Raw genomic sequence first — 15,679 nt, 5'->3', positions numbered from 1 at the left:
TGGATTATGGGGGCAAGAGCAGGACATTTTTCTGCTCATTCCCTCCATGGTCTCTTCAGTGATGGCTCTCAGTGGGGACTGCTAACACCCTCAGAAACCTGGAGGTTTGCTGCTGACTTTTACTTCGCTAGAGGCCGGTTCATTGCACTTGCAGTATCTGCAGTTCAGGAACTTGGCACCAGAGGGCTCATTAACATGCAAAATTCCCTAACGAGACAAGTCTCTGGGCATAATTTTCTTAATTCATCAGTTCTTATGTGGTTAATTAGAGAGGTTTCAGAAGTGAAAAGATTTCAGTAATCAAAAACAACACGAAGGCATTTCTTCCGCTTTTCTTCATTCGTCTGCTTACACGTTGAGTGATATCAGCAATCTCCAAATGGTATTGAAACCAAACATAGTCAAGACTGAATACATAGACAAGACCCTGTATGTCAGACACTCTATGCGCAATCTTTGTCCCTACCTCCAACTCTACATGTCTCTCGTCAGGCACCTGGGATCTACAGCACCTTTGCTCAAATCTGACCTTTCTCCACTACAGTCTGTAGCTCCATGTTTCAGCGCATTGTCACCAGTTCCCACCTGTTTTATTTGGGGAATGAGCTGCACCCAGACACAGAAGGATGTTTCTTAATTGCCAAAAAAACAAAACCAAAGGCAGGCATGGTTCAATAAAAATAAAATACACTCCTCTGCTGTATATTAAGTCCACTTTACCTCCTCTGAAGTCCACTCTCCACAGTGGATAGCCTTAGACCAATAGAAAGCACATTTTTGCATCAAGCATAGATCCCAAGAACTGCCAAAGCACTCCCTGCCTCGGACTCTGTTTGTCCATATTCAATCTTTGCACACAGCGAGTCACACGCTGCAGTCAAGCTCCCTCAATTCACAGAGGGAAGCAAAGAGACAACGTGAATGGAATGCTCTCTTTTGAATAGCCAAATCTGCATTAATCCCAACATAGCTGGGTTACAGGAGCATGTTCTTTGTAGACTCCGCAGCATCTAGACGCACTCATTTCTCATCCTCCTCCAGTGCTTCCTTTTCTACTCAAAGAAGAGATATCAGTTGTCTCAACTGAGATGCTTTGGCCTACCCTGCCTGTCCGCCAGCTCCTGCTCCAGAAATGCTCCCATCAGCCCTGGGTCACATTTCCTAGTACCATGTTGGGGCGTCGGGTACTCCCACGTATCCTCGCCACCTCTGTGTGGGCAACTGTATCAACCCTTGAATTAAGATGTTAAGCAGAAGTTGAAACGTAGGCAGAAAAGACCTCAGTGTGATAAGTGTATAAGAAGCCTTCATTTTCAGAACTTTGATGCTCGTCTGTAAATTCTCGTTATTTTTTCATAGGCCATGGACATGGACCAGCAAGCTGATAGCACTTTTTCTCCCACTATTTAAATACAGATATATACATCCAGTCCCTTCTGACTGGTAACGTTTGAGTTTGCTCAAGTAGCCCCTGATTTGATTCCCATCCACCATTGGCTGTTTTCATCCAGACTCCTGCCTTGAGGCACAAAGGCCTGGGAGACCTTGCTGGTGATAACTGAGTCAAAGAGCACACTAAATATCTCAGATCAATCTACACCTGCTCTTACTAAACTTGGGGGTGATTCCATATTATCTTTGCTTCTTCTTTCACTGTCCCTGAAGTAGTAACAGCTCATTATGGTGCCCTTGAATTTACTTTCAGCTTTCAACCGACATTTGTTATAGACCATTGCTATGCTTGGAGGATGCTGGCCTTGAAGACCAGCTGTACTGAGCTCTGCTGCCATTCAGTGCTGCTGACCATTGGATCCCCACTAGAACTCCCCAGCATAGGCCAAAGTCTGCCCTTCTAACATCCAGCATCTGCAGTCTCCTGTTTTCCTTCCCCATTCCCCTCAGGAACTGGGACCCCAATATTTCAGGGTGATGACAACCAAGACTTACAATGATCTTCACATCTCGGACAAGCTCTTCCTTGCTGGCAAGTACCAGATCCAGGTTTGCATTACCTTTGTTGGCCCATCTGGCAGCTATGCTCAGAAGTTGTCCCAAGAAACTCCAGAAACTGCCTGGACTGTTTGCATGCTGCTCTGCTCCCCTTCCAGAAAATGCCAGGGTCATCAAAATCCCCGGTGCGGCCCAAGCTTCTCCATCCAGAGACTTCCTTGGGGTGCTTAGAAAAGACTATGCCCACTTCTCCACCCTGACCGTGGGTTCCTCATCTCCCACCACAATGTCACTTTTACTGGGCCCTCCTCTGATCCTCACTCACAAGGGCTCACCAGAGTTTTCACTGGCCCCACAGAGGATCCCCATACATCCAAGTAGCTTCTTCACTTTGAGAGAAACCCCACTCCTGATCCTTCCAGCCTGTCTGTCCTGAAAAGCCTGTACCCTTCCATTGCAGCACCCCAAGCTGTGTGACTTGTTCTACCACACCTTGGCAGTTACTCCATCGATGTCAAAAAGCACAGGCTCCAGCTCGTCCTGGCTATGCCCCTGGCTGGGGGCATCGGTGCACCTTTGGGCTGTAGCACCTCAGGTGCAGCACCAGGCCAAGCTCTGACTTGTCTTGGGAAAACCTGGTACCACGCATCCAAGACCGCATGTGTGCAAAGGCTTTGCTTCAGAGCAGAGACATGGCAGAGTGGACAGCAGATGGAAAAATAAAGTTGAAACTGGATGCCAAGAGAGTGAGCAAACCCTGCTGTTGCAGGGACAGAGAGAAACAGGGCTGGGAAACGCAGCCCTGGAAAGAAATGGGTTTACTTCAGTGGTGTCTCTGCTGCCCCTGAGGGCCTTCAGTGGACGTGAAGGTGATCTCCATGAATGACAAGGTGCTGCTGACAGGCCCACTGTGAAAACTGTTGGTCTGTTCCTTGGCTGTATCATCAAGAGGGTGAGTAAAGGTTGATGCAGAGCAAAACCAGCAGTCTGAGAATGTAGGCACCCAAGTGGAGAGCCCAGTGTGATGGGCCTTGTGTTCCTGGACTGCCCTACAACTGCTGGATAGAGAAGGGACAGACCTTGCCACAGTGCAGTGGTGGCTGTCAGTGGCTTGCACAAAGGCACCGAACCTGTCTGCAGTGCTGTCCGGGGCATCTGTCACACTCTTGCTCTGAATGAGGATGGCTTTCCTGTGCTGTACCTGCCAGCCGCATGTAGTTCTGTGTGAGAGCCTTGACATCTCATACAACACTACAGGACTCAATTTGGACATTAAAAAGAGTAACTGTCCAGGATGTGATTAGGCAATATGGGGATGAAAACCGCCATTATAGTCAATGGAGATCTAGTCAAGCCAGCTGATGGAAAAGACAGAGAAACATAGCTCTCCCTGTGATACAGGACAGTATTTGGTCAGATGGCAGCGCAGGCTGCCAAGGAAATAGTAAACAGGGACAGGTGCAGCTGTCTTGCACATGCCTTGGACAACCTCTGGTACCTCAAACATCACCAGCTATTTCACCTGAACAGCCAACTCCTGACCTACATCTTCATCAATTACCATGGGAGCTGAGACAAGGAACTCACATGCAGGTGCCTATTTAACCCTATTGCCTGAACTGAGGCAAGAGGAATCCCACGTCCTGTGGGTTTGTGACAGGCAAGGGAGGGAGCTCAGTCCCCTTCCAGCGCTCACAATAGAAACGCAGGATGAGATGCCTCGATTGACTCAGCTGAATCCCTTCCCTCAGCAGGAGTAAAGAAGATCCCTGCCTGTCTTTGTCTGGGTGTCCTGCCTAATAATAAGACAACAAAGGTGATTTTTAGACCTAACTCTGCCTCAGATAGGAGAAATGACACTGCAGGAAAGAAGTGTCTCTCCCCAGCTGAGGGAGGGAACATTCAGCCTGTTTCACAGTAGGTTGCCCTGGAGCCCCAGGGACACCTGCAGGGACCCCAGAGTGGGGAGAGAAAGTGCTGCCTCGGGCTGGTCCTCTGTTGCTCAGGTGGCCCAGGCTCTGCACTATGGGACCCTCCTGGGCAGCAGAGCTTGTGTCCACATGGCAGCAGCTGCCTGGGGCAGTGGCTTTCTCAGTTCTCTGCTGCAGTCTGCCAATACATTTTCACTCCCACTCTGCCAAGGCAATGCCATAAACCAGTTCTGTGAAATCCCCCAGATCCTCAAGCTCTCCTGCTCCGACTCCTACCTCAGGGAAGTGGGGCTTATTGTGGTTAGTCTCTTAGCAGCATTTGGCTGTTTTGTTTTCATTGTGGTGTCCTATGTGCAGATCTTCAGGGCTGTGCTGAGGATCCCCTCTGAGCAGGGACAGCACAAGGCCTTTTGCACGTGCCTCCCTCACCTGGCTGTGATCTCCCTGTTTGTCAGCACTGCCATGTTTGCCTACCTGAAGCCCCCTTCCATCTCCTCCCCATCCCTGGATCTGGTGGTGTCAGTGTTGTACTCAGTGGTGCCTCCAGCAGTGAATCCCCTCATCTACAGCATGAGGAACAAGGAGCTCAAGGATGCAGTTTGGAAACTGATGACTGGATGTTTTTCTGAAGCAATAAACTGTCCATTTTCTTATGCATATCACTCATAGTGTAGCTCATTACAGGCTCAGCCTGTCTTCTGGAGGTTTTGGTGGTGTGGTGGAGGGTTTTTTGCTCTGTTTTACATGTGATAGTGTTATGCAGAAATTAATGTCATTCTTCATACCATTTCAAATTCCTTATCTACCTTTCTAGTGTTACCCAGAGACTTTTGGAAAGACTGTTGAAATAAGAGCCATGTTCTCTGTGCATTTAAAAAAACAAAAAGACCCTGCAGCGACTTCTTCATCTGAGGTCCTTTTTCTGAGACTTCTTCTGGTGCTGCAGTGGCAGTGCCTGTGTGCAGAGGTGGAGGGGAAAAGAGTGCTGGCACAGCACCACTGCTGGGGAGCACCAGCGCTTGGTCTTTCTGGAGCCGTTCTCTTTTAAATTCCACACACTCTTTCTGAGCCCCTGCGTTGCTGTAAGGAAGGATTGCTCTTGCATCTTGGTCACAGGCCTTTTGTGTGGCAGTCCTGTGATTGCACGCAGTGACAGGCAATGGGCACTTCTTTGGCAGAGCTGACCTAAGTCATTTGATATGGTCCCCCACAACATTCTTGCTGCTAAATTGGAGAGGTATGGGTTTGATGGATGGACAGTTAGATGGATAAGGAAATGGCTAGATGACCACATGCAAATGGTTACAGTCAATGGCTAATGCCTAAGTGGAAACCAGTAACAGGGGGTGTCCCTCCAGGGTCCATACTGGGACCAGTACTATTTAGTATCTTCATCAATGACAGAGAGAGTGGGATCGAGTGCACCCTCAGCAAGTTTGCAGAGGGCACCAAGCTGAGTGGGACAGCTGATTCACTTGAGGGGAGGGATGCCATCCAGAGGGACCTGGACAGGCTTGAGTAGGAGGTCCATGCAAGCTTCATGAAGTTCAACAAGGCCAAGTGCAAGGCCATTCACGTGGGTCGGGGCAATCCCCACTGTCAGTAAAGACTGGGAGGTGAATGGATTGAGAGCAGCCCTGCAGAGAAAGACTTGGGGATACTGGTGGGTGAAAAGTTGGACATGGGCCAGTAATGTGCTCCTGCAGCCCAGAAAGCCAGCTGTATGCTGGGCGGCCTAAATAAAAGCATGGCCAACAGGTTGAGGGAGGTGATTCTCCCCCTCTAGTCTTGTGAGACCCCAGCTGGAGCACTGTGTCCAGCTCTGTATTCCCAAGGACAAGAAAGACATGGACCTGTTGGAGCGGGTCCAGAGGAGAGCCACGAAAATGATCTGAGGGCTGAAACACCTCTCCTATGAAGAGAAGCTGAGAGAGTTGGGGTTGTTCAGCCTGGAGAAGAGAAGGGTCTGGGGAGACCTCCTTGTGGCCTTTCAATATATAAAAAGGGCTTATAGGAAAGATGGAGAGAGAATTTTTATGAAGGCCTGTAGTGACAGGACAAGGGGCAATGGTTTTAAACTGAAGGAGGTTAGGTTTAGATTGGACATAGGGAAGAAATTTATTTATGATGAGGGTGGTGAGACACTGGAAGAGGTTGCCTGAAGAAGTTGTGGCTGCCCCATCCCTGGAAGTGTTCAAAGTCAGGCTGGATGAGGCTTTGAGCTATCTGATCTAGTGGAAGATGTCTCTGCCCATGGAAAGGGGGGTTGGACTAGATGATCTTTAGAGGTGCCTTCTAACCCAAGCCATTCTGTCTCATTCTATGAGATGAGACTAAAGACATGGTGTGCGTGGCACAGATGAACCTGAGAGAGCACAAATGCCATCAGCTATTCTTGGGATTGCTGTGAAGGCCTGTGGGAAAGACAATGTCTTGAGGTCACTTCATATTGAGAGGAATGTCCCCTGGAAACCACCTGAATGCAGCACTGGGATGCACTTCCTTGGCCCAAGGTTCCTGTGTCCATTCCTCATGCCTTGGGGCATCTCAAAGGCGTGCAAAGCAGGGTGATACACTGCAGCGCTTAGGTGCGAATAGGGAATGTCCGCAACACTCCTCTCTCTCATGACCTGCCCTGTGACTGGTGTTGGGAACACCCTCAGCATTGTGCTGGTGGTGGACAGCTTGAAGACTTGCTATAGCTCCACCACCACGCCCCTGACCTGACCACACTGCTGACCAGACTGGACACACCACCATCTCTGCTGACAGCAGTGTTAGTAGTACTTGCTGCCCCTTTTGCATGTACTGAGTGTTTCCTGCTGGTGGCCACATCCTACGATCAGTACTGGGCTGTGTGCCACCTGCTTCTCTCTGCAAGACTCATGACCTGGAAGGTCTGTTTTGGGAAGGCAGCTACGCCTTGGCTAGAGGGGTTTCTCTCATCTACAATAGTCACTTCATTCTTGTCCCAGATGCAGGTCTGTGGCCCCAGTGCAGTGCGCCACTTCTGTGATTTCACTGGAGCTCTCCTGCAGTGACACCAGGACACTTACACTCTTTGCTCTTGTAACCTGCTTTTTAGATCTGGGCCTCCCCTTCCTCTTCACAGGGGCATCCTGTGCGTACATCAGAGCTGCCACCCTGGGGCAGCTCTCCCACCCAGCCTGGACAGGCAGGAGGCATTCTCCACCTGCTGCTCTCACCTCACTCGTGAAACTGTTTTCTACAGCATCCTCATCCTTGTCTGTCAGATGCCCAGAAAAGCCCTCCCGAGATAGCTGGACAAAGCCCTTTTGCTACACCATCCTCAGGCACCCGCTCAATCCCCTCATCTGCAGCCTGAGGATCAGAAAGTTTGGAGGGGAGTGGGACACGGAGAGAAGTGCTCAGAAAAGCTGTGGGCTGCACAAAGAGCCAATTGGAGTTGTGGGCCTGCTGGGAGCAATGACTTCTGGCTCTCTTCTGAACAGGCCCAGAAAACCCAGACAGGTGTGTGCTGTGTCCTGGGCACTCTCCTGGAAGTGTGAGATGTGGAGAAGGTTTCTGGTGCAGAGAGGTGCAAGTGGGGCTGGCTGGTTTCATTGTGAGACCTCTGTAAAACGCCTTGTAAAGGCAAGAGGCATCAGAGAGGTTGCATAGCTGGCCTTTAGCAAGGCCTTAACATGGCCTCCCATAGTCTCCTTCTAGCCAGATTGGTGATATCTGGACTAAAGAAGTAGACGATGAGGTGGACGGGAGGATGACTGCACGATCCGTCTCAGATGTCACCACTGGCACAGAGTCCTCCTTGCAGCCAGTCATTATTGTCACCTCTCTGTTACCAGCACTTGGGCCAACACTGTTGAACATCTTTATTATCTCCCAGTACGATGGGATGGAGCTCACCTTCAGCTCCCTTGGCAAGCTGAGAGGAGCTCTGGAGCTACCTCATCTAGTTCACCTTGCCTCGAGCAGGAGTGTTGGGAAAGATGACATTCAAATATCTTCCAACCTGAGTTATTCTACAATTCAATCAGTCTTCCGCTTGGAGAGATTTTTGACGACAGAATAAGCAGAGGAAGGAGAAAAGCAAAGATGCAGAAGCAGAGACATAGAGGGTTCCAACAGAAATAGAGTAGTTCTTCTGAGCAATGTTTCTCCATGTGAACGATTGGTAAGAAAATTTATTTTGATAAGTGGCTGCATAAAACTATCCGCACACAGCAAGGGACCATAATCAGCTTGCCAGTACGTGCCCTTCATGCTGTTAATAAAAATCGATGAAAAAAATATTGAAAATTCATAAAAAGTCAGCCATGCTGGAAATGAAGACTTTCTTAGCTATTACATTGAGTTCTTTTCTGCAGAGGTTTCAACTTTTTCCTAAAAAATCACATTCAGGACTCGATTAAGTTGTCCACAAAGAGGTGGCCACTGCCCTATGTAGCTGAAGTACCCATATGGGAAATGTGTCACAGGACATATGGGAGCCCTTCTGCAGCATGAGCTGGTAGGCAGGCAGGGTACCTCGGGGTGGTGGAAGACATCACCTGCCTTCCAGGCTGCTGGGTAGGCTGTGAAGAGGCCTCTCCGGCACAGCAGCACACTGTGTCCCTTTGGATGCTGGCTGTGAGGTCATTTCTGACCAGCCAACAGTGCGGAGAGAGATACTCCAAGGTTTTGAAAGCCATCACAATGGTCCCCCCAACAAGATGAAAGATGTGGGGAGTTCAGGGGCATCAGGGACATGATTTGGTGGAGGGAAGAGAGGTTTGGCCAATAGAGATGAAAGATTTTGAAGAGGAAAGATGTGTTTGGGTAATTTTGATGCCACCGTGATACTGACTGAGAAAACATTCATGTTAGGCATCTACCCTATTTCTAACCAGTAAGCTTAAGCCCTAACCCTACCCCTAAATGGCACCCTTCCCCCTGACAGGAATCCACTACTCCAATCCCTAACCTCAAACCTTACCTCTAAACCAAAGCCCCAAACCATAAAAGCTTACTCTCACCCTATTACCCACTCTAATTCCTAGCCTTTATCCTGAACACTAAAATGCTAGCCTTGACCCTAACCCTCACAACAGCCCTACACAAAACCCTAATCCACAAAGCGAGCCCATGCCCTGACACTAACTAGACACCCTCCCCCTGAGCCCAACAGCACCGAGGTCTTTGTCCTCTTGGCTATGGCAGCAGCCTCTGCCACTGATGCCTGCTGCAAAACTTCATTTTGAGGCTCTGGACTTTGTTTCTTCCTCATCCCTGCTTGGGAAAGCCGGGAGGTGTTGCACAGTTTTTCTGCACTTGGCGTTGCTCATCCTCACATCCCACTGCCCCCAGGAAGAGCCCTGAGCCAGACGTGAGGGACAGGATCTGCCTTCCCAGGGCCTGCAGGCTAGGACTTGGCCTTGCTGCTTCATCAGACAAACCAAGGGTTTTCTCAGCATTACAGCCCCCTGCACAGGGCCTTTGCCTACCTGCAATCACAGCCTCCAGTTAGCTGCTCTAACGAGTCCTTGGGGAGGCTTTGTCAGTAATGGCCCTCAGGGGGGCCAATCAATGCTTCAAGGTTTTGCTTCTGCCTTTGACTTCTTGAGAGGTTTGTTCAGTCTCCTCTCAGTATCTGAGGTTCACGGACACAGGGCCAACTACAGCATGGGGGCTCATTAAAATACAGAAAGCCCTAACGAGCTATTTCTCTTCCTGTAATTTTCTTCAACTCTTCAAGACTCATACAGCTAACTGTAGAGTCATTTCATAGTGTAGTTAAGGAGGAAGATTTCCAAGTGCACCTAATCAAAATCCTTTTTTTAAAGGTTATATTTTATTCATTTCAGTTGAGAGCAGAGGTAACAGCAGCATTCTCCAATTGATATTGATGCAGAGGGTCTCCCCGGGAGGTCTGCACCGCTAGGAAAAGCAGTCTCTTGAGGTCTGGCACTGTAGTGACAACCTTGCCCCTTGCTTCCTGCCTTCCTCAACCTCACCATTTCTCTCATTGGCCACCTGGGATTCACATCCGTTTCCTGACATCAGACTTCACTGACCTCTGGGAGCTGAATGTTACAGCTCCATTGCACCATCTCCCACCTCATCTCCTTAGGCAACTGGCTGCACACAGGCATGGAAGGATTCTTCCTGTTGGCAAGCAAAGAAAATTAAGCATGATAAAGTTTCATAAACAATAAAATACACTCCTCGAGCATATGCTACTTACAAGCTACCTGTAATGAGGTTGCCTTTCTACAAGGGATACTCTTATGAGAAATGTTTTAGATACATAGTTACAGAAACTTAGAGATAACTATAATTAAAGAATTGGCTAAACAGACACTTGTCCTACTGAAGGACAGGCAAGCTTTTAGTCCCTGAAGCTCAAAGCAGCAGCACAGGTGAGAAGGATCTGAATGAACAAAGAGTAAGGGCAGGAGAAAACTGGAGAATAATGGAAAAGGACTGTTGTCTGCACAACCTGCTGAAAAGATGACTTTAGAAATGGTCGTTGTATCTGGACAGGTGAAAATACAGGAAAGACTAGAGAAATTAAATACAGAACACTATTCAGCATTTATCCACTCGATCCAGTGCGACCTGGCAGCAAAGGCGGCCAGCAGTGTCCTGAAGTGCATAAAGAGAACCCTCGCCGAAAGTGCGAGGGAAGAGATTGTCTCCCCCTGCTCCTCACTCGTTAGGCCACCTGTAAGCAACTGTGCCCATTTTTGGGCCCCCATTTCAAGTGGACTGGGTCTGGCTGGGATGGGGTTAACTTCCTTCAGAGCAGCCCACATGGTGCTATGTTTTGCATTTGTGCCTAAACCAGTGTTGATAACACACCCGTGTTTTGGCTATTGCTGAGCCGTGTTTGCACAGCGTCAAGGCCTTCTCTGGTTAAACCTGAGAGGCAGCTAAACCTCGCACAGCCGTTCGCTCACTCCCCTGCAGTGGGATGAGGGAGAGAATCGAAAACAAAAGGTAAAACTTATGGGTTGAGATAAAGGCAATTTAATGGGACAGAAAAGAAAGGGAAAAGAATAACAATGATAAAAGAATATACAGAAGAAGTGATGCTGTCCAATGCCCAGCCAGTTCCTGAGCAGCGGACCCTCGGCCAGCTTTTCCGCCAGCTTTATATGCTGAGCATGACATCACATGGTACAGAATATCCCTTTGGTCAGCTGGGGTCAGCTGTCCCAGCTGTGTCCCCTCACAACTTCTGTGCCCCTCCCAATGTACTCGCTGGTGGGGCAGTGTGAGAAGTATTACGTAGCAATTAACATCATCCAATTCAAACCATTGGCTATTCTCACCCAAAATCAAATCCCCTGGAGCTACACATTGGACTTCCCCATCCTCCTGCATCACCCACCAAGTGCACCCAGGTCCTTGAGTAAAAGCAATCCCATGAATGGGTTTGCCTTTGCCCGAGGCAGGAATAACCCAGACTGTCTTCCCCAGCATATTTTTTATGTGGACTGGAGGGACTTTATCCCCCTCTATGGTATGTAAAAGTTTTGATTGGGCATGGCCAACTCAATTGGCGGATCCCCTACTGTTGACTAACCAGGTGGCCAGTGGGATGATGGAGAGAATCGAAAACAAAAGGTAAAACTCATGGTTTGAGATAAAGGCAATTTAATGGGACAGAAAAGAAAGGGAAAAGAATAACAATGATAAAAGAATATACAAAATAATTGATGTTCATTGCAATTGCTCACCACCTCCTGACTGATGCCCAGCCAGTTCTTGAGCAGCAGACCCCTGGCCAGCTTTTCCCCCAGCTTTATACGCTGAGCATAATGTCATAGAGTATGGAATATCCCTTTGGTCAGTTGGGGTCAGCTGGCGGTTGGTGCAAAATCGCCTCCAGTGCACCATTGTGGCAGCAATTGGCACCTGTTGTTCTTTGACCTTCAGCAACCCCACAATAGAAAGGTCCTTCAAGAGACCGGGCAAGGTGGACAGCTGTTTAATTTCCTCCCTTGCCAAGGCAGCTATGCCAAAAGCCCACCGGTACCCTTTTGGGTCCTTGAAATACCCTCTCCTGAGGTAGTCTATGCCAAGGATGCACAGAGCCTCTGGGCCAGACACAATGGGGTCCTTTGCCGCTCATTCCCAGTTTGACTCACTTCAGCTTCCAATATAGTCAGCTGTTGGGATCCCCCTGTCACTCCAGAAATCCAGATGGGTTCTGCCTCTTTATAGCTTGATGGCATTAGGATACACTGTGCACCAGTGTCCACTAGAGCCTTATTCTCCTGTGGGTCTGATGTGCCAGGCCAACGAATCCACGCAGTCCAGTACACCCGGCTGCCCCTTTCCTCCACCCGGATGGAGGCAGGGCCTCTCTAGTCCTGGTGATAGCATTCGTTACTCACTTCTAAATGTGAAGGTGGTACTCGAAGTACAGTAATGGCTTCAGTATGAAGCTTAAATAGCAGATAAAGCTCAAGGCTAGTGTTTCAATAACAAATATCTGAGGAAAAACATCACTAATCACTGCAGAGTACAGCAAGCTGCAAAACCCAACACCAATCTTTAACATGTACACAGAAAAAAGAGCATGGTGCAGATCAGATAAACTAAGATTGAGAACAGATGAATCAATGTCTTGACCTGCAGCTGTTAACAGATATAAATTCCCTAGTAAACTCTGGTTAATCTGTTATAATCTCAAACCCTTCATGCCCTGTGTTGGGTGCCAGAAAGGACTGTCATGGTTTAGGCCCAGTCAGCAAACAAGCACCACACAGCCACTCGCTCACCCTCCCCACTCTGGGGAATAGGAGGAGCAAAAGTAAGAAAACCCATGGGTTGAGATAAGAACAGTTTAATAATTGAAATATAATAATAATAATAATAATAATAATAATAATAATAAAATTTGCAATGAAAAGGAAAACAATGAGAGAGAGAGTGAGAAACAAAACCCAGGAAAAACAAGTGATGAAATTGCTCATAACCCACTGACCAATGCCCAGCCAGTCTCTGAGCAGAAATCCCTGCCCCTGGCCAACTCCCCCCAGTTTCTATACTGAGCATGATGTCACATGGTATGGAATAGCCCTTTGGCCAGTTTGGATCAGCAGTGGTCGCTGCTCGGGAACAGGCTGGGCATCACTGGTGGGTGGTGAGCAGAACTGTCTTTATCTCAACCCTCAAGTTTTACTTTTTATTCCCTCTTCTCTCCCCCATCCAACTGGGGAGGGACGAGGGTGACCTAGCAGCTGTGTGGTGCTTAGTTGCCGACTGGGGTTAAACCATGACACCAGGAAAAGACTCCTGGCCCAGGGGATCCTCAGGCTGCTCTGGCTGCCCAACCCATCGAAAAGCCTGCCCGAGCTGGTGCATTCAGAAATAGATTTCTCTTTGTCATTTAAAGCCCTCTGGAAGCACAGAGGTGCTTCTTTGCTCTTCTCCAGGCATGTCCCTGCCCCCAGAGGGCCTTTCACCAGGGAATTTTGTCTGTCCTCGCCTGACCTGCCGCTCCTACCCCCTCCCCGTGCTCTCCACAGGGCCCCAAGCTGTTGGTACTGCTCTGCAGAGCGAGTGGGCCGTGGTGCCTGAAAGCCATGGGGTGATGTCCCAGGCAGATCCCTGTCGATCATTCACCATCTCCGGGGGAACTGGGCACCCACAGGTGAAGGCTCAGCCCAGGCCCATTCTCTAACACATTGCCCCATGCCCTCCTCTCCCCATCCCATGGAGAAGCCAAGCAAAGCAGCACGGCATTGTGGGGGCAATTTGTTCAGCCTGACCTCAGCTTTGGCAGAAGAGCCCAACCTCCAGGCACCAGCACCGAGGAAATCCCCTTTTATTCCAGAGATGCGACATGGGAGGCGAGCTGTACCATTGTGCCAGCCACATGTGAACGGGCCTCTGGGTCAGACAGGCTGGGTTCAGGCCTCTGGTGGAGTGGAGTGGCTGCAGGCATGGACAGACACGGTTATCACAGATCAATTGCCCAAAACACAGGAGGTTCCGGAGCTGAATTTGAAATCACTTCTGAAGAGACACGAGCTTGTTAATGCTGCTGAAAAGAGCTGATTGAATCAGCTTCTTCAATGTGTCTTTAAGCTCCTGGTTCCTCATGCTGTAGATGAGGGGGTTCACTGCTGGAGGCACCACTGAGTACAGAACTGCCACCACCATATCCAGCGATGGGGAGGAGATGGAGGGAGGCTTCAGGTAGGCAAACATGCCAGTGCTGATAAACAGGGAGACCACGGCCAGGTGAGGGACGCACGTGGAAAAAGCTTTGTGCTGTCCCTGCTCAGAAGGGATCCTCAGCACGGCCCTGAAGATCTGCACATAGGACAGCACGATGAAAACAAAACACCCAAATTCCACAAAGAGACTAACCACAATAACCCAAACTTCCCTGAGGTAGGCATGTGAGCAGGAGAGCTTGAGGATGTGGGGGATTTCACAGAAGAACTGGTCCACAGCATTGCCTTGGCAGAGTGGCATTGAAAATGTATTGGCCGTGTGCAGCACAGCATAGAGGAACCCACTGCCCCAGGCAGCTGCTGCCATGTGGACACAAGCTCTGCTGCCCAGGAGGGTCCCGTAGTGCAGGGGTTTGCAGATGGCCACATAGCGGTCATAGGCCATGATGGTGAGAATAGAAAACTCTGCTGCCATCAAAAAGACAAACAGAAAGACCTGTGCAGCACATCCCTGGTAGGAGATGGCCCTGGTGTCCCACAGGGAATTGACCATGGCTTTGGGCACAGTGGTGGAAATGGAGCCCAGGTCAAGGAGGGCGAGGTTGAGGAGGAAGAAATACATTGGGGTGTGGAGGTGGTCGTCGCAGACTACGGCGGTGATGATGAGGCCGTTGCCCAGGAGGGCAGCCAGGTAGATGCCCAGGAAGAGCCAGAAGTGCACGAGCTGCAGCTCCCGTGTGTCTGCGAATGCCAGGAGGAGGAACTCGGTGATGGAGCTGCCATTGGACATTTGCTGCCTCTGGGCACGGGGACCCGTGCAAGGAGGAAAAGTCATTGACAAGTTAGGGGAGACTTTTCTGAGCAAAACTAAAAGCTATTTCCTACAGACCCTCCCCTTGCTACACACAAACACACATAAACACACACACATTTTCCTTTTTTAGGAGACCTTCCTTCAGCTCCATGGCTGAAGCTGTGCTTTGGTGCTGGTTGAATGTGCCATGAGGAGCTGGGCCTCTGCCCTCTGGCTGCTGAGGTGTCAGCCCCGCTGTGCAGCAGTGAGTTCATGGGAATGGTGGAAGCAGGGTCCAGTCCTGGTGTTCAGCTTTGTCAGATGAAACCATCCCTAATGCAGAAGGGCTTGTCAGCATCTGCACTCCCAGTGCTAAGGAGTGAGGATTGCAGAAGGCAGACTGAAAGCATTTTTTTTAAAAAGAATTTCCCCCCTGTTCTTTGAGGATTGTTTTGGGATGTCAGAAACCCTCAGTATTTCTGTTGCACTCAGGGAGAACAGAGCAAATCCTGCAAGGCAAGAGGATTGCCTTGGGATTAGAGCAGAGTGAGGGGAGCTGGTCTGTCCCTCAGTCCGAGAGGCCCTGGCCTTGCACCTTTCTGAAATTGAGGGCAATCACACTGCTATGTTCCTGTGAAAAGCCAGCAGACACTGCTGAGAGCAGAGGGATCCAGTGCAGACCACTAAATGTCCCACCCTTTCTCAAGGTCTCAGCAGCCCACTTGTAGCCAAGGACACACATGGCTCATTTCACCAACCCAAGAGCATTTCCTTGGCCATTGCATCTCTGTGCTTCTCCATGGGGCTTCCAGGTAACACAAAGATGCTATGGGACAGATTTGCCTTCTGGA

At 49.5% G+C, this 15,679-nt stretch overlaps 1 protein-coding gene across 1 annotated transcript; it reads right to left on the bottom strand.

The window, feature by feature from the left end:
• Positions 1–13,865: 13,865 nt before the first annotated feature.
• LOC309604110 (olfactory receptor 14C36-like) lies at positions 13,866–14,825 on the bottom strand (the record flags this gene model as incomplete). Its single annotated transcript, XM_082339022.1, has 1 exon — positions 13,866–14,825. The coding sequence occupies one exon, from the start codon at positions 14,823–14,825 to the stop codon at positions 13,866–13,868; it is 960 nt and encodes a 319-aa protein (XP_082195148.1).
• Positions 14,826–15,679: the final 854 nt, after the last annotated feature.

The sequence above is a fragment of the Platalea leucorodia genome (assembly GCF_965183815.1).
Source record: "Platalea leucorodia genome assembly, contig: HAP1_HAP1_SCAFFOLD_354, whole genome shotgun sequence".
NCBI classification, from domain to species: Eukaryota; Metazoa; Chordata; class Aves; order Pelecaniformes; family Threskiornithidae; genus Platalea; species Platalea leucorodia.
The sequence above is the reverse complement of the archived record's forward strand: the minus strand, read 5'-3'. Positions and strand labels throughout refer to the sequence as shown.